The 24,329-nt window shown below is 44.8% G+C and overlaps 1 protein-coding gene across 2 annotated transcripts; it reads left to right on the top strand.

Annotated features, from left to right (window-relative positions):
• Positions 1 to 1,096: 1,096 nt before the first annotated feature.
• On the top strand, positions 1,097 to 18,853 carry LOC139583233 (glycogenin-1-like). Of its 2 annotated transcripts, none has more exons than XM_071414080.1 (8): positions 1,097 to 1,228; positions 4,726 to 4,861; positions 7,052 to 7,226; positions 7,302 to 7,464; positions 15,302 to 15,428; positions 16,462 to 16,678; positions 16,901 to 16,993; positions 18,397 to 18,853. In XM_071414080.1, exons 1-8 carry the CDS (start codon positions 1,219 to 1,221, stop codon positions 18,553 to 18,555), a joined length of 1,080 nt encoding a protein of 359 aa, XP_071270181.1. In that variant the 5' UTR covers positions 1,097 to 1,218; the 3' UTR covers positions 18,556 to 18,853. The 2 variants fall into 2 exon arrangements, with proteins under 2 accessions (XP_071270181.1, XP_071270180.1); XM_071414079.1 differs by having other exon boundaries at positions 16,462 to 16,690.
• The last annotated feature ends 5,476 nt before the right edge of the window (positions 18,854 to 24,329 follow it).

Raw genomic sequence — 24,329 nt, 5'->3', positions numbered from 1 at the left:
TGGGAGTGCATAGGTCCACACACTGGGGAGCCAGGCCCAGCCAATCAGAATGAGTTTTTCCCCTCAAAAGTGCTTTATTACAGACAGAAATTCTCCTCAATTTCATTGGCTGTCCAGGTGGCTGGTGTCAGACGATCCCGCAGGTGGAGAATTCTCTAAAATGATGTTGGAGGCGGTTTATGGTAGAGAAATTAACATTCAATATTCCTGAAGTCAGCATGCCAATTACATGCTCCCTCAAAACTTGAGACATCTGTGGTGTTGTCTGACAAAACTGTACATTCTAGAGTGGCCTTTAATTGTCCCCAGCACAAGGTGCACCTGTGTAATGATCATGCTGTTTAATCAGCTTCTTGATATGCCACACCTGTCAGGTGGATGGATTATCTTGGCAAAGGAGAAAATGCTCACTAACAAGGATGTAAACAAATTTCTGCACAGAATTTGAGAGAAATAAGCTTTTTTTGTATATGGAAAATTTCTGGAATCTTTTATTTCAGCTTATAAAACATGGGACCAACACTTTACATGTTGCGTTTATATACTTTTTCAGTATATATACGAATCCCACACTGCTCATCGTCTGTCTGGAAAGCCTCCGCAAATGAAAACGGATGGTGGACCCCGAATAGGGGCTTCTCCAGCGAGGTCCTTCTCCATAGATCTGGGATCATCAACTTCAGTTGCGGGGAAAGATTTTTTCTCGAGCGGACGGTCATGGGACCGGAACATAATTACAAATAATTTGTAGACTGCAAATTGACCTGCAAGAAGCCCAAACAGATATTATATTTGACTAAAACATAATCATATCAAACCTTGCTTATGTTTGTATACGGTCACATATATCTCTCTATTATGCATGGGAATACTTTGGAACAGATTTCCAAAATTTTAATCACTTGGAGCTGATTTTCTGGTGTTTTTACAGTCTTTTGTGTCCAACAATAAAATAATAATACATAAAACAATTGTTTTTCTTTTGCTCAGCAACCTCTGGGGCGAAATAAAATCACCTGCGTGCCAGATTGTGATCCGCGGGCCGCCAGTTGCGGAACCCTGCCATAGATAGTTCAGAAGGGGGTGTGCGCCTAGACCCTGTCACGTGACCCACGGTCTACATGCGTCTATAAATGCACCTCCATGTAGTATTCTTGTCCTTTCCTAACGAAGGTGCTGTGTCTAATCTACAGAGGATCTACAACTTCTACCAGCAATATGTCAAAAGGTACGTTACGGTTTGTTACAATGTAATCCTTGGATGATGTGATGGAAGTTTGACTGTGGCGGACACGGTGGAAACTAAGTAACTTGTCGTGATTGTTCCCACTGTCAGAGGCGAAGAAAGTTACTGTGGAGTTGCAGCAATGTCCGTCGTATGTAAATGATGGGCTGGCGTTGAGAAATGTACAGCTTGGTTTGTTGCCGTTAATTTGGGGGTTTTCGATCCGTGACACCAACAGGCATGTGGAAACTGGAGTCGTTGATATTTAAAGTCTCTATTCTGCTTTCCATCACCGCGTGTTTTGTAACATGGACTTAATAGAATCGTATCGATACGTTTCACGGCTGTGTGGATAACGGAGTAGGTTAATGTTTGGGTCAATGAGTTTTGCTGTTGCTCAGTCTCTCCCTAGTTGTAACCCCATATTCACACGTAGCCTAAACAGCCGATAGTGGCCGCTATATCGGTGCTACCGTCTTGCACTGATGTACCCAGCCGTTAATACTGGTGTGGACCGGTTCGTACATAACGTCCTCCATTCAGGTTTTAATTAATCCTTTTCTTACTCAAAGGGTCTCTCTCTCAACCTGCGTTTTGACTTTAATACAACTGGGAACTCGTGAGAAAAAAAACGAGCCCTCCGTTAAAGCTTGTTAGAGTAACCTAAATCATTTCTATTTTTCATCGAAAACCACACGTTTTGGGCTTAGTGCAACGCGTCAATTCTGGCCTTCATTTTAAGGGTTTCTGCTATCAAATCCTTGCTGCCATTGCCTGCCGTTGTGCCCTTCAGCAAGGTACAGCCCCCCAGGCGCCCTGTGGCAGCCCCCCCCCCCCCCCCCCGCACCTCTCCAAAAACTAGTTTTTTTTAGGTGTTTGGTGAAAAGCAGGTGACATCTTTTGGTTTGGACCGCCTGGAAAATTGACCAATGAAGTGATCTTATTATTTTTCTATTTTGACGGCCTGTCATTAAATATAGTTAAGGAGAAAAATGATGCATTTGCAGCCTGAGATGGAGAACGCTTTATGTACGAACCGGTCCACGGAGCACATCAATCCTGGACGACAGGGCAGGTCTAGTGTTGGGTAAAATCTCACTGTACCTGCTGGCCACAATGCTGTAGACAGCTAGAAGTATGCTACAACTTATTGAATTACTGTTCCAAGTGAAACTGCATGTCCTGTAAACTTACACAGCATTCTCACCATGTTGTATATTATTTATTATATTAAGCCTATATAGGCCTACCTAAAGCCAATATAAGGTGCACACTAAAATGAGTTATATATGTACCTGAAATGCAGTAGAGAAACCTGACATCCTGTCCCCATGAAGGTTTGTCATCCCATGGTCTTCTGCCTTTGTAATAGCATCACTATGTCGATCTTTGTATAGTCAGTGGGTTGAGGCCTGAAGGCCAACAGCATGTCTTTCTGTGCTTATCATAGAAAGGGCATTTTACCAGCAGAGATCCAGTAGAAGAGCCCTCTGTTGACTTATTTTTTTAGGGCAGATTTATTTGGTATTTCTTGCATCTAATATAACATCAGCTGTTTTCTTGGGACCAATGGCAATACGGGGTGGGAGAGTTTGTGTTGGGAGGTACAGTTGGAAATACCTAATTACACTTCATCTGTACCTGGTTTGGCATCTGAACACAATTGAGGTTTTGTATCCAGTGGTTTCTTTTTACCAGGCTGTTTACCAGGCTGTTATCCAGTTGTCCCCCAAGACTTACTATACCAGGGGATTATTTAACTGACCAGCCAAGCCTGCTCATATTAACTGCCAGTTTGTACATTTGGCATTATAATAACATGAATCTATTTGGCCTTTGTTAGCTTACAATCATTCCATTGTTGAGACGTGAGTCTATGGGCAGTTTTATAGATTTTCCTATATGCCACAGCATGCCAAAGTAGACCCCATCAAGCCCTTGGCTGTTCTGTCTGGCATTCAGACATTGGTGTCATTGTTTACACTGCCACAGACCATTGGACATCACTCCCTCAAAAATTTTTACTTTAATTTAGTCAATATTTTCTAAACTCTTATTCTTCAACTGCATTGTTGGTAAAGGGCTCGTAAGTCAGCGTTTCACAATAAGGTCTACAGCTGTTCTATTCGGTGCATGTGACAAATACACTTTGATTCGTTAGTTTGATGCGCCGAGTTTTGACCGATATCTGGGATTTTCCTTGCCAAAACACCTGATATTTAAAATGTTAGCAGCCTTCTAATACAATTAAATATTAGCAACACACCAAAAAGTTATTTTGGCATTTACGGATGTCCCCATTACCAGTTAAACATCATCAAAACCTATTTCGTTCACTTACTTGCTGTTTCGTTGTTCATTTGTTCAGTCTCAACCAGGATTTCATCATGCATGTCAAGCAGTGAAGTTTCAGCTCTGTCTCTGTGGCCTCTTCGGTTGTGGGTCCTCTTCGGTTGTGGGTCCTCTTCGGTTGTGGGTCCTCTTCGGTGCTCACTGTCACTGTCCGTTTCCATCTGGTCCAGCTGTGTCTAACATTTCACGTAAACCCGGCTTCTTGTCTGCATCGAGTAGTGGTCCTTGTACCTAGCATCGAGCATGGTGGCGACACAGTAAAGAGGCTCAGCATGACCATGGAACATCTGCTATAAATGGAGCCCAAACTGAGCTTGTTTCTCAGTATAAGTACCTGGGTGTCTGGATTGATAAAGTTTCCTTTGTAACGAATATATAGGTAATCTGACTAAGCTAAAATAAAGAGTTTTGTGTTATAGAAATAAATCATTCCTTAGTATTAAAAATAAGAGATTATTCAAACACTTCTCCCTGTGTTGGATTTTGGTGAATATGTTTACATGCATGCGGCACAACCTCTATTTTAAAATCCTTGGACGCCGTCTTCCATTCCCCAATACGTTTTATCACGGGACAATTTTAGGACTCATTGTAGTCTGTATAAACATGTCAGATGGACCCATGTTTTAAAGAGCTGCGTTCTCTATTTATTTACAAAGCAATCTGACAAACACTATTTAACATCATTAACTAGGATAAGAATCCTAAGTTACCAAACCCGTTCACAGGAATGGATAACACTAGAGATCCCTCCAGTCTCCACAGACTTGGGGAAATCTGTTTAGTTTTTTGCCCCTAATTTGTGGACCAACCTGCAGTTACACTGCGGTGCCCCTCAGGCAGTTCACATTATTGATTGAGGACCTCTAAGTAGTTGAATGGGATTGCTTTTATAAACCATTTTATTGTGCTGAATGATATTGTTTTATATGTGTTTAAATCTGTTTTTATTGTAATGTGTACAGGGCTCTCTCGTAAAATAGATTTTTAATCTCAATGTGACTCCCTGTTTAAATCATTTTTTTAAAATGAGTCTGGCCTTACAAAGTATTTTTGGGGAAGGTTTTAAGAGTAGGATTCAAACCATTTGAACCTAATGAAAATGTTATTGCTAAGTTTGTATTAACAAGTTCTGCCCCCCCATCCAGACCAGGCTTTTGTGACATTGGCGACCAATGACAACTATGCCAGAGGAGCCATGGTCTTGGGCAAGTCCCTGAGGAACCACCAGACAACCAGGCAGCTGGTGGTGATGATCGGACCCAAAGTCTCTGATCCCTGCAAGTAAGATCCTCTTTAAAGGACAATGTTTTACAACCAAATCTAAATGGTTTCACTTGTTGAAGAATTTACCCCAACCAGCAATTAATTTCATCATCCTTGTGTGGGACTCTGGGGGGGAACCATGAACAAAATGTCCAAAAACACCCAAATACGTCCTTTCAGAAATGGAAAAGCGTTCAATGTAGTGATGCAGTTCCTTAGATGTTGTGCCCCTGACGTTGCGGATAAAGGAATGGTAATATTCAGTGCGGTACCGCTCCGTCCATTCATCAGGCAACTGCCTAAACTAAGGAAACGTGAGTCAACGAGGGATTGCGGGAGCTTCCACACAGGAAGTTCCAGACACTTGTAGAATCTCTGCCAAGGTGCATTGCAACTGTTCTGGCGGCTAGTGTGGCCCAATGCCCTGTTAAGATCCTTTGTTTGTTTCCTTTATTTTTGTTCTGTACCTCCAGCAGTAGGCTAGAGAATGGCATGACTGGGGAAAGGCTTGAGTGGCACAAAATGGTAGAAAATTACAGATAAAGTTTGGAATGACACACTTTTTGCCCTACCGTAAGGAAAAACATTTTATTTGTATTTATTTGGAACCGTAATCGGTGATATATTTTGTCAAATCTTTTTCCCTGCATTTGACCATTTGTAACAGTTCTAAGCATATTTTTGTAGGACTTAAGAGTTTTGAAACCAAAATGTAGTATACAATAATATGCATTGTTTAGAAAATGCCAGCAGAGGATGTCTGAGTTGAACTCTCTGACCATGTATATAAAAACCTGTCACTTCCCAATGAAATTTCCCTTAATAACCCTTATAGGTCTAAGCCCATAGATCGCAATATCTACTAAGCTAACATATGGAATTTTAGATGGCCATAAAATCTAATTTAGATGTTTTTATTTTGAATTTTAGGACCCCCTATAGGTATATATAGATGGATAGATGTATATCTCAATTATTTTATGAAACAATGTGTTTGGCCTTTACTGCTGTAGCCCATAGAAATGCTTTAAATGATACATTCATCAATGTCAACTAAGTAAAAAAAAAAAATAATAATAATAATAATCATATGGAACAAGGTTTTGAAGTCTGTCCTATATCTGAGAATGTAAGAAAATACATTTAGACTCGTGTTATTTTTGGCACATTTCACCCCGTGCAATTTTTGTAATTTTTACAACCCGGTACTGGGTTACCTACTCCCGTGAAGTGTGAAGCGTGTATCGTAGAGCAGAACTGACACCGTAGTGTTCGCTAGTCTCCCCTTTCGATATTGTAGCTCCAACGGTTCGGGCCGGGCAGTTGGTTTTGTGAGAAGACCTCATGGAAACGAGGACGTCCACGACAGCTTTCAGATAACTGCTGTAAACTTCGTAGAGCCAACCAACTGGCACTGATGTGTTCGTGAGTCTCTGTATTGGTGACATTAGTTTGTAGCTCACACAGTTTGGGTTTTACAGCCGATTTTTCTTGTCCAGATCATTGTGTAGAAAAAGGCCACTTTCACAAACCACAAGTTATGGAACAGGTTCAGACTTTAAATTGGCGGGAAGAGGGGATTGATCTGCAGCCACTACAATACACAGTAAGTCTCGACATTAAAACACTGAGCTATTCAATACTCAAAATGACCTCACCCACGCATCAAACGACTCTAGGTGCTTCCCTTAACATCCTCGAGAAGATGCATTATTATGCCCTCAACCTATTACATTGGAGTTGAAGACTTGATCCTATCTATTCTGATGCCAATGTTAATCCTATAACGTTGGAGTTGGAAGAGCTGATCCTAGACCTGTTGGCGGTCATGTTCCGGGGCTTAAACATGCCTCATCTCCCACACCCAGAACTTTCTCACTTCCCCTATGGCCTTCAAACTGATGTCTTGACCTCCGAGCCAGATCCACTGCGTTTCATTTATCCCCTCTAATCAAGGATTGATTTAGACCTGGGACACCAGGTGGCTGCAATTCATTGTCAGATAGAACAGATAACTAGCAGGCTCTGGACCTCGTGTAGGGTAAGATTTGAATACCCCTGCCCTACAAGTTTGGCATCTTAGGCCCCGCCCTGCCCTAGAGGTGTTCCCCGGCCCCGCCCTACTGCAGTTATTCAGAATGCATTCAACTGTCCACCATATTCACGGTACGTTATGCTGTCTCTGCCTCTTCCTCCTACCACCACCAGGGGAGTGCTTCACAAGATCTTTGACGAGGTACTGTTGGTGGAAGTGTTGGACAGCGGAGATGCAGCTCACCTGGCCCTGATGAAGAGACCTGACCTGGGAGTCACCTTCACCAAGCTACGCTGCTGGACCCTTACACACTATTCCAAATGTGTCTTCATGGACGCAGACACACTGGTGAGACACAGTTGGTGTTGATTTGTACACCCTCCTCCTGGTACGGTATAGTTCACCTGTATGTGTTTGTTGCAGGTGGTACAGAACATAGATGAGTTGTTTGACAGGGAGGAGCTGTCTGCGTCCCCGGACCCCGGCTGGCCAGACTGTTTCAACTCCGGCGTGTTCGTGTTCCGGCCCTCCGACGAGACGTACAGCAAACTGCTCCAGTACTGCGCAGAACACGGCAGCTTCGATGGTACGTGTCTGTTTTTAATGGTTCCTTTTGTTAAGAAATGTAATGTCCATTTTCCATCCCATGACTTTATGTATTTTAATGCTACCTATTGTACTCACTAACCGTTGGCGCTTATGTACGTTATGTAGGTCTATCAGAGTAGTGTTTCCATGGTCTGCTGGTAGGTCTTGCAGCATATCGGAGTAGTGTTTCCATGGTCTGCTGGTAGGTCTTGGAGCATATCGGAGTAGTGTTTCCATGGTCTGCTGGTAGGTCTTGGAGCATATCGGAGTAGTGTTTCCATGGTCTGCTGGTAGGTCTTGGAGCATATCGGAGTAGTGTTTCCATGGTCTGCTGGTAGGTCTTGGAGCATATCGGAGTAGTGTTTCCATGGTCTGCTGGTAGGTCTTGCAGCATATCGGAGTAGTGTTTCCATGGTCTGCTGGTAGGTCTTGGAGCCTCCGGCAGTCTGTTTGGTGGTGGCTGGCCTCCGGCAGTCTGCTGCTTGGTGGTGGCTGGCCTCCGGCAGTCTGCTGCTTGGTGGTGGCTGGCCTCCGGCAGTCTGCTGCTTGGTGGTGGCTGGCCTCCGGCAGACAGCTAGCCTCTGTCCTCTGGGTACATTGAATTCAATACAAAACCTAGGAGGCTCATGGTTCTCACCCCCTTCCATAGACTTGCACAGTAATTATGATAGGTTGGAGGACGAGCTCTTGCAGCAAAAACTGATGTTTCCCACCCAATCAAAGGATCAGAGAAATGATCTAGTACCCAAAGCATAAGCTACAGCTAGATAGCACTACAGTGTATAAATTGTGGTGAGTAGTTGACTCAGACAATAGTTGAACAGTTTTGAACAAATTAATTTCTTCTAAAATGAAGTGAATTATTTTCAGATTCACTTATCTAGGAAATGCAGCTAGCTAGTTTAGCCTACTGAAACGCCCTGCTCAAACAGAGGGATGCTATGTTAGCTAGCTGTCATTGACTATCCAACACAACACTGGAACTCTTCCAAGTCAAGGTAAGCTTTCGGTTTAACTAATTTATTGCCACCGGGGCTAAACTGCTTACTGACCTTACACTGTAATGTTACTGCATGATTGTAGCGGGTTTACTAATGCATTAGTTCTATCTATTATTCTATTCTATTTACGACGAAAGCACGCCATCTGATTATGTTAGGTCAATACCTAGTCACAGGAAAACACATTTTTCCAGCAAAAGAGCGGCGTCACAAAAAGCAGAAATGGAGATCAAATTAATCACTAACCTTTGATCTTAATCAGATGACACTCATAGGACTTCATGTTACACAATACATATGTTTTGTTCGATAAAGTTCATATTTATATCCAAAAACCTCCGTTTACATTGGCGCCATGTTCAGAAATGCCTCCAAAATATCCGGAGAAATGTCAGAGCCACGTCAAATAACAGAAATAGTCATCATAAACTTTGATGAAAGATACATGTTTTACATAGAATTAAAGATACACTTGTTCTTAATGCAACCGCTTTGTCAGATTTCAAAAAGCTTTATGGCAAAACACAATATTCAATAATCTGAAAACAGCGTTCAGCCACAAAAGCAAGCCATACGGTTACCCGCCCAAATTGTGCAGTCAACAAAACTCATAAAAAGCATTATAAATCTTCACTTACCTTTGCTGATCTTTGTCGGAATGCACTCCCAGGACTCCCACAAGAAATGTTAGTTTTTTTCGGTAATGTCCATCATTTATGTCCAAATAGCTATTTTTGACGAGTGTTTGGTATACAAATCCAACATCAGGGAAGCGCGTTCACTAAAACCTGACAATGTCCAAAAGTTATGTAACAGTCCATAGAAACATGTCAAACGATGTACTGAATCAATCATTAGAATGTTTTTAACATAAATCTTGAATAACGTTCCAACCGGAGAATTACAGATGAGTGATGGAACGGAGCTCCCTCATGTGAACGCGCGTGGTCAGCATGGTCACCTCATGGCAGTGGTGACTAATTCTCCTCTCATCCGGCCCCCCTTCACAGTAGAGTCATCAGACAAAGTTCTACAGACTGTTGACATCTAGTGGAAGCCGTAGGAAGTGAAAACTCATCCATATCTCGCTGTGATTTCAATGAGAGCTTGGTTGAAAATCTACCAGCCTCAGAATTTCCACTTCCTGTTTGGATTTTTTCGCAGGCTTTTGCCTGCCATATGAGTTCTGTTATACTCACAGACATCATTCAAACAGTTTTAGAAACTTCAGTGTTTTCTATCCAATACTAATAATAATAATATGCATATATTAGCAACTATGACTGAGGAGCAGGCCGTTTACTCTGGGCACCCCTGTGCACCTTTCATCCAAGCTACTCAATAATGCCCCTGCAGCCATAAGAAGTTAACCAAGGATTGTTGATTTACCCGTTTATCACATAGTAGAAAAAGTGGAATGAAAACACGAATTCGTCAAGTGCAATCCTATCCCAGTCTGACAGAACTGCTTCCAATTCTGTGACTATGAACCGATGGGAACTTAAGGGCAACTAAACAAAGATCGCTGAAACCATTAGGGAAACAACATGCTGGCTGGAAATGATGCGGATTGTTAGAATAACTTGAAGTGTTGACTTGGAGATGTCTTTTGGTTTGGGCAACTGCATTTATCAAGTGAGTAGAAGTCTGTACTGCAGTCAATCCTCTTATGGCCTCTGAGTAATGTTGCGGACAGAACTAAGACGGTATGAACCCAGTCTTTTGTCATGTACAATTTACGCATCAGACTCATGTTAATGTGTCAGTCCAACCCTGATCTAGGTTACATTTGAGTCAGAAGTTCATCCACAGCCATTTGGCCTTGGTTCAGGGGAACATTTAACACCAAGAGCAGAAAAATGAAACCCCTTGATTTGTTGCTTCCTAAAATCTCTACACTTAGAAGACTTAAAATAACTACAGTCCTCTGATACAACAGTTGGTAGCCAGACCAAAACCTGCAGATGAGAATGTTTTAATGAGCATATCACCGTAGGAATCCAACGGTGACACAATCAGACCAAATGGATCTTAAAGATGAAACCTGCGCTACCAATCACAGTAGGGTTTGGTGTTTTCTGGGTTTGTGGCGACTGACTGCAATCAGCCATAACCAAGATAACAGCTATTAAACCATTTGTACAAACACCCATTTTAAACCACTGAATCCGACAATTCACTTGAACCTATTTAAATATGCAGCGTTGGTCTTTTAACCTTAAATGCCCTGAATGTTCATCTGTAGCCTACAGATCTTAGAAACCAAGTGGTGCCTTAGTACCAGCACGTTCATCAGCCACGGTGTGATGACTGGGATTTCACGCCGTTTGTGGATCTGGCCAATTTTTTTATTTAACTAGGCAAGTCAGTTTTGAGCAAATGTGTATTTTCAATGACGGCCTATGAACAGTGGGTTAACTGCCTTGTTCAGGGGCAGAACGACAGATTTTTACCTTGTCAGCTTGGGGATTTGATCTTGCAACCGTTTGGTTACAAGTCCAACGCTCTAACCACTAGGCTACCTGCAAATCACAGGTGGTGCATCCTGGGCTTGCAAGCCCAGCGAAAATACTGACCTCTGGCTTCCAGCACACAGCAAGGCAGGTAGATTGGCAGAACACGGGTGAAGAACCTGCCTGTCAGGGTATCCTAGGCTAGTCAGCCCAGCGCATCCAGACAGTCCTTACAGCACTTAGGTCCTCAGGGCTGCCAGGGAGGGCACCAGTAGCCCATCTGTAAACCGCCCATCCAACTACCTCATCCCCATACTTATTTATCTTGCTCCTTTGCACCCCGGTATCTCTACTTGCACATTCATCTTCTGCACATCTATCACACCAGTGTTTAATTGCTAAACTGTTATTATTTAGCTACTATGGCCTATTTATTGCCTTACCTCTAATCTTACCTCATTTGCACACTATATATAGATGTTCCTATTGTGTTATTGACTATGTTTATCCCATGTGTAACTCTGTCGCACTGCTTTGCTTTATCTTGGCCAGTTCTCAGTTGTAAATGACAAGTTGTCCTCAACTGGCCTACCTGGTTAAATAAATTAAGTGGCACTGTAGACGCAGCAGACTAGTGTGGTAACGTGGTCTGTTTTTACCCATCTACCCCCTCTTCGGAGGACATCTTTTTTTTGGTTTTACAGCTTTCCTGCTACACCATACAGTCTACAGAGACATGGTATGTTTTAATATAATTTCTGAACCTGTGACCAGGAACAAGCTACTATACCAGAATAAATGATCTAGTGATTGTAGATTTTGCTGTGAGGAGACCGAGATGAGAGGTTTCTCTCTGTTGGTGGCAAGAAGTTTAAGTTAAATTTAAACCGAATCAAGTGTCTTTATGTATAGGTTCATAAACCATGTGGAATTGGTACATCGCACATCTCTTACCATTATATTTTGCAACCTGTATGGTGCAGCTGTCAACATGTTTGTCTTCAAACGAAACTGGTATATTTTTCCATTTATACCAATCCTTTTCAGTCAATTTGTATCTTTAAATATTTGGCCAAACAACTTCCCTGCCTTTCTCCCTCTAGCGTGGTCTTTGCTGTGACTCACAGGTGACTATCTTTTAGTATTTGGTGTAGGTGATGGTAGAAAGTTGTAGTGGATGATGTGAGTCTGAATCACAGTTCCTTCTCACCATCACTGTGGTGGTGTTGAATGCTTTGACAACTCGCTCAGCCTATAACGGTTAATATACAGTTAGAGGTACAACAGGCTCAGCGGAATGGCTCAGCCACCATCTTGGATTGTTTGGGCTGGTATGACACAGGAGGGAACTGGGACAAAACAAACTACCATCACTTATCATCCAAGAACGCAGTCTCTCCATAGCCCACACTAGCTGGTTGGAGGCGCCTGTCCATCTTATCTATTTAATTTCAACGCTTTGTTTAATTTTCCAATCAGACTTGATCCTTGGCCAGTATTCTAGACCACCTGGATTCCCTGTGCTGTTGACTTGCATGCATAAATGGCTTGGCGGTATGCTAACTGGCTAAAGCTGCGGTGTGCTAACTGGCTAAAGCTGCGGTGTGCTAACTGGCTAAAGCTGCGGTGTGCTAACTGGCTAAAGCTGCGGTGTGCTAACTGGCTAAAGCTGCGGTGTGCTAACTGGCTAAAGCTGCGGTGTGCTAACTGGCTAAAGCTGCGGTGTGCTAACTGGCTAAAGTTTTTTTTAGCGTTGGTCTTTTCATGTTTCACTGTAGCTGTGACTTGCACTTCTCTGACCTTTAGCATTTATGCTCCGGTCCTCCACTACAACTGGAAAACACAGTCGGGGGGGACATTATTGTGCCAGTCAATTTTGGCCTGTCTGTATAGCTCTGGCTAAACAACATTGCACAATAGTTGGTTATGGCAGATCGGAGTGATGAAATGGTTCAGGAGAGAGCAGACTTCAGGTCTTGGGCCGGGGGTGCCTCAATACAATTTCCCCTTCATTACTGCATGCTGTCCAGGTCAGAACTGGTTCTACCCTGAGGCTGTAGCTGGACCTGTGGTTCGGTATCATCTGCTGCCAAGGTACACTGGCAGTGCCCGCAGGGGTAGAGCTGCATTCCTGCTGGCTTCTGCTCAGCCCCTCTAAATGAAGATTCTTGGGCTCATTAACTTCCTGGAACCTCTCTGCTGGAGTAAAGCCCCAAGGGGGGTATCTGGGGTTGTGCTAACAACGGACGGACAGTACAGCCCCTCTGTTTATAATAAACTACAGAAACAAGTGGTTTAGACTAGACACAGCACTACGCTGTTGAACTCAGCCTACAGTCTCCAGCTTAAAGGTCCTCCTGCTAACGTTCTGTGGACAGTAGATGGACCACTAACATGTAGCTAGTGTCTCCTCAACCTCCAGCACAACAGATACATTTTCTCCATCTCGTAATTTGACTGGTGGATTGTGAAACCTTGTATGTAGATTACTCAATGGCCTCTGCATACCTTCTGTGTGTTTGTCATCTCGAGGAAGGTGAGCCTCTTCTGAGAAGGTTGCTCAGCTGTTGGTGTGTCATTTAAAGACTTCCTCGGTCTGTAGTGTGGCGGGATGTATTCCTCGGTCTGTAGTGTGGCGGAATGTATTCCTCGGTCTAGTGTGGCGGAATGTATTCCTCGGTCTAGTGTGGCGGAATGTATTCCTCGGTCTGTAGTGTGGCGGGATGTATTCCTCGGTCTGTAGTGTGGCGGGATGTATTCCTCGGTCTGTAGTGTGGCGGGATGTATTCCTCGGTCTGTAGTGTGGCGGAATGTATTCCTCGGTCTGTAGTGTGGCGGGATGTATTCCTCGGTCTGTAGTGTGGCGGGATGTATTCCTCGGTCTGTAGTGTGGCGGGATGTATTCCTCGGTCTGTAGTGTGGCGGGATGTATTCCTCGGTCTGTAGTGTGGCGGGATGTATTCCTCGGTCTGTAGTGTGGCGGAATGTATTCCTCGGTCTGTAGTGTGGCGGAATGTATTCCTCGTCTGTAGTGTGGCGGGATGTATTCCTCGGTCTGTAGTGTGGCGGAATGTATTCCTCGGTCTGTAGTGTGGCGGAATGTATTCCTCGGTCTGTAGTGTGGCGGAATGTATTCCTCGGTCTGTAGTGTGGCGGAATGTATTCCTCGGTCTGTAGTGTGGCGGGATGTATTCCTCGGTCTGTAGTGTGGCGGAATGTATTCCTCGGTCTGTAGTGTGGCGGAATGTATTCCTCGGTCTGTAGTGTGGCGGGATGTATTCCTCGGTCTGTAGTGTGGCGGGATGTATTCCTCGGTCTGTAGTGTGGCGGAATGTATTCCTCGGTCTGTAGTGTGGCGGAATGTATTCATTAGTCAGATTCCTTTTAAAACTTATTTAACGTTGTAAAATATTTTGCAACAGACTGTTTACTCCAAACAGAAATCCACTCACACAATGACTTCTAACGACCAGAGGAAAACGGGGTCTCCTTAGTGATCTGTACATTGTGATAGCCACACTACATGCTGCCACTGTGATAGCCACACTACATGCTGCCACTGTGATAGCCACACTACATGCTGCCACTGTGATAGCCACACTACATGCTGCCACTGTGATAGCCACACTACATGCTGCCACACTACATGCTGCCACTGTGATAGCCACACTACATGCTGCCACTGATAGCCACACTGCCAGGCTGCCCAGACTGTTTCCTATAAATACATCTCTGGATGGTGACTGACTGTATGGTGACTTAATCATATAGCGATAGACACACTCTGTCAGCTCAGACATTTTGCTATTTATATCTCTGGATGGCTAAAGCTTCCCAACAATGCAGAAAAAGGGATAGTGGCGGGGGGTAGAAGTGGCGGGGGGTAGAAGTGGCGGGGGGTAGAAGTGAGACTGGATAGATGGTAAACAGTAACAGCAGCGTATGTGCAGAAAGGGTGACTGCAGATAGTGTGGGTAGCTATTGGTTAACTATAATGGAGAAAATCAACTCCTGTGGCGGTCCTGGGCTGGCGTGGTTACAACTGGTCTGTGGTTGTCAGGTTGTTGAACACTTATTTCATAGTTTTCATGTCTTCACTATTTGAAAATAGTAAAATAAAGAAACCCTGGAATGACTAGATGTCAACCTATGGCTGTGTACTGGCGGGCTGTGTACTGGCGGGCTGTGTTGGCTGGCTATTCATATCCTGGACAAGGTACAAAGCGCATGATGATAAATGAAGTACTTCTAGATGGATTAAGTCTTGAACGGCCTCTGCTTCCTCGTGTTTTGAACCACTCTTAACCATTATGTTGGGGCGAAAGATATTGTGCTTCCTGTGGTGTGTAATTGGTAACAGATGTTTTTCTTCTTTCTCTAGGTGGAGACCAGGGGATCTTGAATGGCTACTTCAGTGACTGGGCAACAGCAGATATATCAAAACACCTCCCCTTCATCTACAACCTCAGCAGCATAGCAATCTACACCTATCTTCCAGCATTCAAACAGTAAGTACTCAGTCTACACCTACCTTCCAGTACTCGTATGATAGAGAACTGTGTAGCTCTAGTTGCTGGTTTAGGCAGTAACTACCTGAATAGATCTGTACGTCTTACATTGATAAACCAATCAGCTAAATCACAAACATGGCTACATCAAGTTAATATCAGAGTTTTCTACAATTCCCTGCTTGCCTAACGATAGGTGGGAAGATCAGAAGTGACTCGATAGTAGACTACCTGTAAAACCCCTAGCAGGGATCATCTTGTTGGCGTGGGCTGTAAGAACGGGAGGCGTAAGGTGATACGGTCACATGACAGTGTGCTCATGCTATGGCATCAGGTTACCAGTGATGGGAGATTTTACGGAGCAGCAGCATTAAGTCTAAAGGCTCCTCCCAGCCACTGTAGGGCCCAAGGCCTTGTGGGTAGATATTCTCCCAGCCACTGTAGGGCCCAAGGCCTTGTTGGGTTAGATATCCTCCCAGCCACTGTAGGGCCCAAGGCCTTGTGGGTAGATATTCTCCCAGCCACTGTAGGGCCCAAGGCCTTGTGGGTAGATATCCTCCCAGCCACTGTAGGGCCCAAGGCCTTGTGGGTAGATATTCTCCCAGCCACTGTAGGGCCCAAGGCCTTGTGGGTAGATATTCTCCCAGCCACTGTAGGGCCCAAGGCCTTGTTGGGTTAGATATCCTAGAAGGGACTGGTAGGTCGGACAGCGCTTCTAGAATGGACTGACACTTGGAATCTTATTACTGCTGATTAAATGGTACGGTATCTTGTAGAATTTAATCACCAATTTGCTGCTAATATTGCAGATATACTGGCCGAAAGGCAATCAAACCTGTCAGACCACATCATTCACAACAATCTTTAACTACAAGATGAGTTGGATATCGCTACAAAATTTAAGTAAATGCTTCTACACCTGCATTGCTTGCTGTTTTAGGCTGGGTTTCTGTACAGCACTTTGAGATATCAGCTGATGTAAGAAGGGCTATATAAATTTGATTGACGTAAATGAACATCCATTCTGTTCCAGATACGGTGGCAACGCAAAGGTGATCCACTTCCTGGGTCAGACCAAGCCGTGGAGCTACACGTACGACCCCACGACCAAGAAGATCAGCGGGGACATGCAGGAGACCGCCACACACCCCAGCTTCCTCCTGGACTGGTGGATCCTCTACTCGTCCTCTGTGGTGCCCATGATGACCGAGGGATACGGAGACCAGCCCTTCCACTCTGGCTGTGTGGAAGTCAGTCTAGAAGTATTAGCCTTTGTTCTTCCTGTTATCAACAGCTGGAACAATTTAAATTAAATGTTTACATGGATGCTTGTTAGTAAGTTAAAGTAATGTTGTCTCACCGCACCTCCTGAATTAATACCAAACGATAGAATTAGTCAAATTGTAAAATGTAGTGATACTTCAGTCCTGATGGCTGTTGCGATGTCTAACCCTCATTCCTCCATCTGATAGGTCCAATCCTCGGCCAAAGAAAGTTGTAATCATCATGGTCACTGGCATGAGCTGTGGTCCCAGATCTGTAGTCACAAGGAGGATGGACGGAAGGTATGCTGAAGGAGACTAGTTGGTTGTGATGCTGCCTTAACAGACAACGCCTTGTCGCTCGTCACTAATAATCGCTGCATCTTGTGGGCAATCTGTTGTACAACAAACCTGGCTTAGTTTCTAGCCCTATAGTACTATAGCCATGTTCGCTGGCTATATGAACTGAACATAAATATCAATGCATCATGTAGAGTGTTGGTCCTATGATAAATTAGCTGAAATATAAGATCCCAGAAATGTTCCATACGCACAAAGCTTATTTCTCATTTTGTGCACTAATTAGTTTCCATCTCTGTTGGTGAGCATCTCTCCTTTTACCACGATAATCCATCCACCTGACAGGTGTTGCATATAGAGAAGCTGATTAAACGGCATGATCATTACACAGGTGCACCTTGTGCTGGGTGACAAAAGGTCACTCTAAAATGTGCAGTTTTGTCACACAACGCCACAGATTTCTCAAGTTGAGGGAGGGTACAATTGGTGTGATTTACTGCAGCAATTCCACGTTAATTTATCTACTGTAAGCCAACTCCAAGGTCGTTTTAGAGAATTTGTCAGTACGGCCAACCGGCCTCACAACTGCAGACCACGTGTATGGTGTTGTGTGGGCGAGCGGTTTGCCAATGTCAACATGGTGAACAGTGCCCCATGGTGGAATTATTGTATGGGCAGGCATAAACTATGGACAATGAACACACTTGTGTTTTATCGATGGCAATTTGAATGCTCAGAGATACCGTGACGAGATCCTGAGGCCCATTGTTGTGCCATTCATCCACCGCCATCACCTCATGTTTCAGCATGATAATTCACGGCCCCATCTCACAAGGATATGTACAACATTCCTGGATGCTGAAGATGGCCTGCGTACTCATTAGACATGTCACCCATTGAGCATGTTTGGGATGCTCTGGATCGACGTGTACGACGGCGCGTTCCAGTTCCCGCCAATATCCAGCAACGCACAGCCACTGAAGAGGAGTGGGACAACATTCCACAGGCCACAATCAACAGCCTGATCAACTCTGTTGAGGAGATGTCGTGCAGCATGAGACAAATGATGGTCATAACAGATACTGACCAACAGATGCTGTTTTCCCAGTTATGAAATCCATAGATTAGTGCCTCATGTGTTTCAATTGACTGATTTCCTTTTAAATGATCAGTAACTCAGTAAAATCTTTGAATTGTTGCCTGTTGAGGTTATATATTTGTTCAGTATAGATCGATTTGATGGTCTGGCGTAACGTTAATATGAATGGCAGGTTTTAGATAATTGTGTAACTGTACTGACTGTGAAAACATGTTTTAGTTTTGTAGTTTTTTCCAGAATTTAATAAATCTCTCTGTTCTAGATGATAATATTATAATTATTAATATTGTTTTGTTTCCTCCTGCAGGGAAGCAGCACGTCCCATGGGCCCCATCACACTGAGCCATACATGCCACCCGAGACCTCTGAGGAACGCAAGCTGAAATGGGAGCAGGGCCAGGCGGACTACATGGGAATGGACTCGTTTGACAATATCCAGAAAAAGCTTGATGCTTTCCTCAAATAAAGGTCTACAAGGGATCACTTAGTTTGACAGATTGATTTAGTTATTGTCCCCCCCCCCCCAACTCTCCATCTGGCCAATAGTTGGTTCTCCTAGTGAGCCACTACCCACACCAGCACTACAATGTGAAACATTCTGACATCGTTGGCAGAGCGCATTAACTATGCAGTACTTGTGTAGTATGTTTAGGCTGTCACATACTGTAAAGATGCCCACACTGAAGCACACATTGACACAAGCATGATTTAAAAAATGTTTTGAAATATTAGTATTTGTGAAGATAATAAAAACTGCAATAAAACATGGTGTTGTCGGATATATGAACATACGAGCCTTACATGGGGACACTTTGAAAAACATTTTGACAGATTAATACATCAGTTTTTGGGGCACTGAAATACACCTTTCATAGATGCAGGTGTGGCAATACTTCTGACTCAGACTAACAAAGCATTTAATGTATTGTCTTGCCTAGTCCTGTGTGACGGTCTCCACGCAGCACAACCAGGGACTGATATACTGTGTTACCGTGCAGTCAGTGGGATATGAAGTCACACCTTGATTGGATGTCTAAACTAACGTTCTCTAAAAGTAAATTATCTTCCTCTGATATTCTTGTGGAAAGATGCTGTTCTGCTGCCTTTGTTTAATACGGTTTACAATTCACTTTGCAGCTGCTGTGAGTGATCTCTTCTCTGGCTTGTTTCTCCCAGGGTAGGTCTTCAGTTGGCCTGAACCCAGGGTAGGTCTTCAGTTGGCCTGAACCCAGGGTAGGTCTTCAGTTGACCTGAACCCAGGCTAGGTTTGGCCTGAACCCAGGCTAGGTTTGGCCTGAACCCAGGCTAGGTTTGGCCTGAACCCAGGCTAGGTCTTCAGTTGGTCTGAACCCAGGGTAGGTCTTCAGTTGGTCTGAACCCAGGGTAGGTCTTCAGTTGGTCTGAACCCAGGGTAGGTCTTCAGTTGGCCTGAACCCAGGGTAGGTCTTCAGTTGGCCTGAACCCAGGGTAGGTCTTCAGTTGACCTGAACCCAGGGTAGGTCTTCAGTTGACCTGAACCCAGGTTAGGTCTTCAGTTGACCTGAACCCAGGGTAGGTCTTCAGTTGACCTGAACCCAGGGTAGGTCTTCAGTTGACCTGAACCCAGGGTAGGTCTTCAGTTGACCTGAACCCAGGGTAGGTCTTCAGTTGGCCTGAACCCAGGGTAGGTCTTCAGTTGACCTGAACCCAGGCTAGGTTTGGCCTGAACCCAGGCTAGGTTTGGCCTGAACCCAGGCTAGGTTTGGCCTGAACCCAGGCTAGGTTTGGCCTGAACCCAGGCTAGGTCTTCAGTTGGTCTGAACCCAGGGTAGGTCTTCAGTTGGTCTGAACCCAGGGTAGGTCTTCAGTTGACCTGAACCCAGGCTAGGTTTGGCCTGAACCCAGGCTAGGTTTGGCCTGAACCCAGGCTAGGTTTGGCCTGAACCCAGGCTAGGTTTGGCCTGAACCCAGGCTAGGTTTGGCCTGAACCCAGGCTAGGTCTTCAGTTGGTCTGAACCCAGGGTAGGTCTTCAGTTGGTCTGAACCCAGGGTAGGTCTTCAGTTGGCCTGAACCCAGGGTAGGTCTTCAGTTGACCTGAACCCAGGGTAGGTCTTCAGTTGACCTGAACCCAGGGTAGGTCTTCAGTTGACCTGAACCCAGGGTAGGTCTTCAGTTGACCTGAACCCAGGGTAGGTCTTCAGTTGACCTGAACCCAGGGTAGGTCTTCAGTTGGCCTGAACCCAGGGTAGGTCTTCAGTTGACCTGAACCCAGGGTAGGTCTTCAGTTGGCCTGAACCCAGGGTAGGTCTTCAGTTGGCCTGATCCCAGGGTAGGTCTTCAGTTGGCCTGAACCCAGGGTAGGTCTTCAGTTGACCTCAGACCAGGGTAGGTCTTCAGTTGACCTCAGACCAGGGTAGGTCTTCAGTTGACCTGAACCCAGGGTAGGTCTTCAGTTGGCCTGAACCCAGGGTAGGTCTGCAGTTGGCCTGAACCCAGGGTAGGTCTTCAGTTGGCCTGAACCCAGGGTAGGTCTTCAGTTGATCTCAGACCAGGGTAGGTCTTCAGTTGGCCTGAACCCAGGGTAGGTCTTCAGTTGGCCTGAACCCAGGGTAGGTCTTCAGTTGGCCTGAACCCAGGGTAGGTCTTCGGTTGGCCTGAACCCAGGGTAGGTCTTCGGTTGGCCTGAACCCAGGGTAGGTCTTCGGTTGGCCTGAACCCAGGGTAGGTCTTCAGTTGACCTGAGCCCAGGGGAGGTCTTCAGTTGACCTCAGACCAGGGTAGGTCTTCAGTTGACCTCAGACCAGGGTAGGTCTTCAGTTGACCTGAACCCAGGGTAGGTCTTCAGTTGACCTGAACCCAGGGTAGGTCTTCAGTTGACCTGAACCCAGGGTAGGTCTTCGGTTGGCCTGAACCCAGGGTAGGTCTTCGGTTGGCCTGAACCCAGGGTAGGTCTTCGGTTGGCCTGAACCCAGGGTAGGTCTTCGGTTGGCCTGAACCCAGGGTAGGTCTTCAGTTGACCTGAGCCCAGGGGAGGTCTTCAGTTGACCTCAGACCAGGGTAGGTCTTCAGTTGACCTCAGACCAGGGTAGGTCTTCAGTTGACCTGAACCCAGGGTAGGTCTTCAGTTGGCCTGAACCCAGGGTAGGTCTTCGGTTGGCCTGAACCCAGGGTAGGTCTTCAGTTGGCCTGAACCCAGGGTAGGTCTTCAGTTGACCTGAGCCCAGGGGAGGTCTTCAGTTGACCTCAGACCAGGGTAGGTCTTCAGTTGACCTCAGACCAGGGTAGGTCTTCAGTTGACCTGAACCCAGGGTAGGTCTTCAGTTGACCTGAACCCAGGGTAGGTCTTCAGTTGACCTGAACCCAGGGTAGGTCTTCAGTTGACCTGAACCCAGGGTAGGTCTTCAGTTGACCTGAACCCAGGGTAGGTCTTCAGTTGACCTGATCCTAGGGTAGGTCTTCAGTTGACCTGAACCCAGGGTAGGTCTTCAGTTGACCTGAACCCAGGGTAGGTCTTCAGTTGGCCTGAGCCCAGGGGAGGTCTTCAGTTGGCCTGAGCCCAGGGGAGGTCTTCAGTTGGCCTGAGCCCAGGGGAGGTCTTCAGTTGGCCTGAGCCCAGGGGAGGTCTTCAGTTGGCCTGAGCCCAGGGGAGGTCTTCAGTTGGCCTCAGACCAGAGTAGGTCTTCAGTTGGCCTCAGACCAGGGTAGGTCTTCAGTTGGCCTAAACCCTCAAAGCTGGATTTGTGAACCTGTTAAACTCCCTCGTTGAGCTGAAGGCTCTGTTCTTCGGCGAGTGTTTGATCATATCTGTACTCTAGGTAACGGCTCCTAACACTGGTACATGTTGATCTCATTTTGTTCAGCTTTGTTTAGGTCACTCTTCGACCCAAATGGTGCCTGGTACCACAGCCCGTGTCACATGATAAAGTACTGGTAGAATAAGTTGCGCTGGGTCTTTATTTTGGCACAATAACACACACTAGGGTTCATTCAGGAAGGTTCAATGGTACGGGACATGAAGACATTATTACCCCATATCTCTGATCTGTCAGATCCGTGTTACAAATCAAGATGTGAGTCCCTCATTACTATTGGTCCATTGGATTCCCATGTGAAGGCATGTGGTTTAACTGGCTTATTGGCCCTTCATAGACCTACTAGACGGTATAGCACAGAGAGAAAGATGAGCAGATGAGCTCCCACATTTTCCAGCATGTTTACAGTTAGACAAACATTTTTTGGCATAGACATATATAGGATGCTACCCTAAATAAAACCTTCACTCCAAACCTACAACCTGATTTTGGACAGAATTACCTGGAAGGCTTCTTACACCCAAGGATTATTATTCCCAAACTATACAGTAAATGCTCGGAAACAAACAAACAAGGATTATTATTCCCAAACTATACAGTAAATGCTCTGGGAAACAAACAAGGATTATTATTCCCAAACTATACAGTAAATGCTCTGGGAAACAAACAAACAAGGATTATTATTCCCATACTATACAGTAAATGCTCTGGGAAACAAACAAGGATTATTATACCCAAACTATACAGTAAATGCTCTGGGAAACAAACAAACAAGGATTATTATTCCCAAACTATACAGTAAATGCTCTGGGAAACAAACAAGGATTATTATTCCCAAACTATACAGTAAATGCTCTGGGAAACAAACAAACAAGGATTATTATTCCCAAACTATACAGTAAATGCTCTGGGAAACAAACAAGGATTATTATTCCCAAACTATACAGTAAATGCTCTGGGAAACAAACAAACAAGGATTATTATTCCCAAACTATACAGTAAATGCTCTGGGAAACAAACAAGGATTATTATTCCCAAACTATACAGTAAATGCTCTGGGAAACAAACAAAGGATTATTATTCCCAAACTATACAGTAAATGCTCTGGGAAACAAACAAGGATTATTATTCCCAAACTATACAGTAAATGCTCTGGGAAACAAACAAGGATTATTATTCCCAAACTATACAGTAAATGCTCTGGGAAACAAACAGAAACCTGAAAACACCATCCAACCTGGAACTGAGTAATGCTTAGTCTGAAGCAATTTTTTTCTACTTTCAAAAGCCATGAAGAAAAATATATGACAATGATATATTTTACTTTTTAAGGACTGAATGCTCAGGACAAAGAGTAACAACTTCAATATAACACTGACGTGAAGCGTTAGGTGTCGAAGCCCAACAAATGACAGGCTGCCCCACCCAGATCCAGAGGCCTTGAAGCCCCCTCCTGCTGTTCATTTTCTACAAGAAATCTGCCTCCAGGAAGAAGAAAAAGCTTCTCCCAAGTGGGTGTGACACCTACTCCCGTTGCCTGCTGCACTGCTGTTTGGAGTCCACCTGGTGATCTGTTCACCGTCTGCCCTGGTTGTCTCCCCCTGTCTGGTACAGATTATTACCAATCCCACAAGGTAGGACTCCAAACACCCAGAAATGTCTACTCTCCTCGATGTTATCCTCACAAATAATCCTGATAGGTATCAGTCTGGTGTTTTCTGTAATGACCTTAGTGATCACTGTTTTACAGCCCGTGTTGGTAATGTCTGCTCAGTGAAACGACCTGTCCTGATTTGTCATAGACACTTTCTAAAAAACTTTAATGAGCAAGCCTTCCTTCATGACCTGTCCTCTGTAAAATAGTATAGAATCAAATTGTCAAAGTTGTATTGTTAACAAACACGCCCCCATAAAGAAAATGAGAATTAAAAACAGGTTCCTGGTTCGACCGCTATCTGGCAGAGTTACTCCACCTCAAGAATTCCATTTGGCGAAAGGCTCTACACACGCATACTCAGGCTGACTGGCTCTCGTTCAGGCAAATTAGAAATAAATGCACTCAGGCTATCCGGAAGGCCAACATTAGTTACTTTAAGGAGCAGTTCTCTCTCTGTGGGTCTAACCCCAAGAAGTTCTGGATAACGGTTAAAGACCTGGAGAATAAACCCTCCTCCTCACAGCTGCCAATGTCCCTTAATGTTGATGATGTGGTTGTTACTGACAAGAAGCACATGGCTGAGCTCTTTAACCACCACTTCATTAAGTCAGGATTCCTATTTGACTCAGCCATGCCTCCTTGCCCGTCCAACATTTCCTCATCTCCCACCCCTTCTAATGCGACTATCCCCGATGCTCCTCCCTCTTTTTCCCCTGCCCCGCTACAAAGTTTCTCCCTGCAGGCAGTCACTGAGTCAGAGCTGCTAAAGGAGCTCCTTAATTTTGACCACA

The sequence above is a fragment of the Salvelinus alpinus genome, chromosome 8 (genome assembly GCF_045679555.1).
Source record: "Salvelinus alpinus chromosome 8, SLU_Salpinus.1, whole genome shotgun sequence".
NCBI classification, from domain to species: domain Eukaryota; kingdom Metazoa; phylum Chordata; class Actinopteri; order Salmoniformes; family Salmonidae; genus Salvelinus; species Salvelinus alpinus.
Note: the sequence above shows the minus strand (reverse complement) of the source record. Positions and strands in the feature narration are given on the sequence as shown.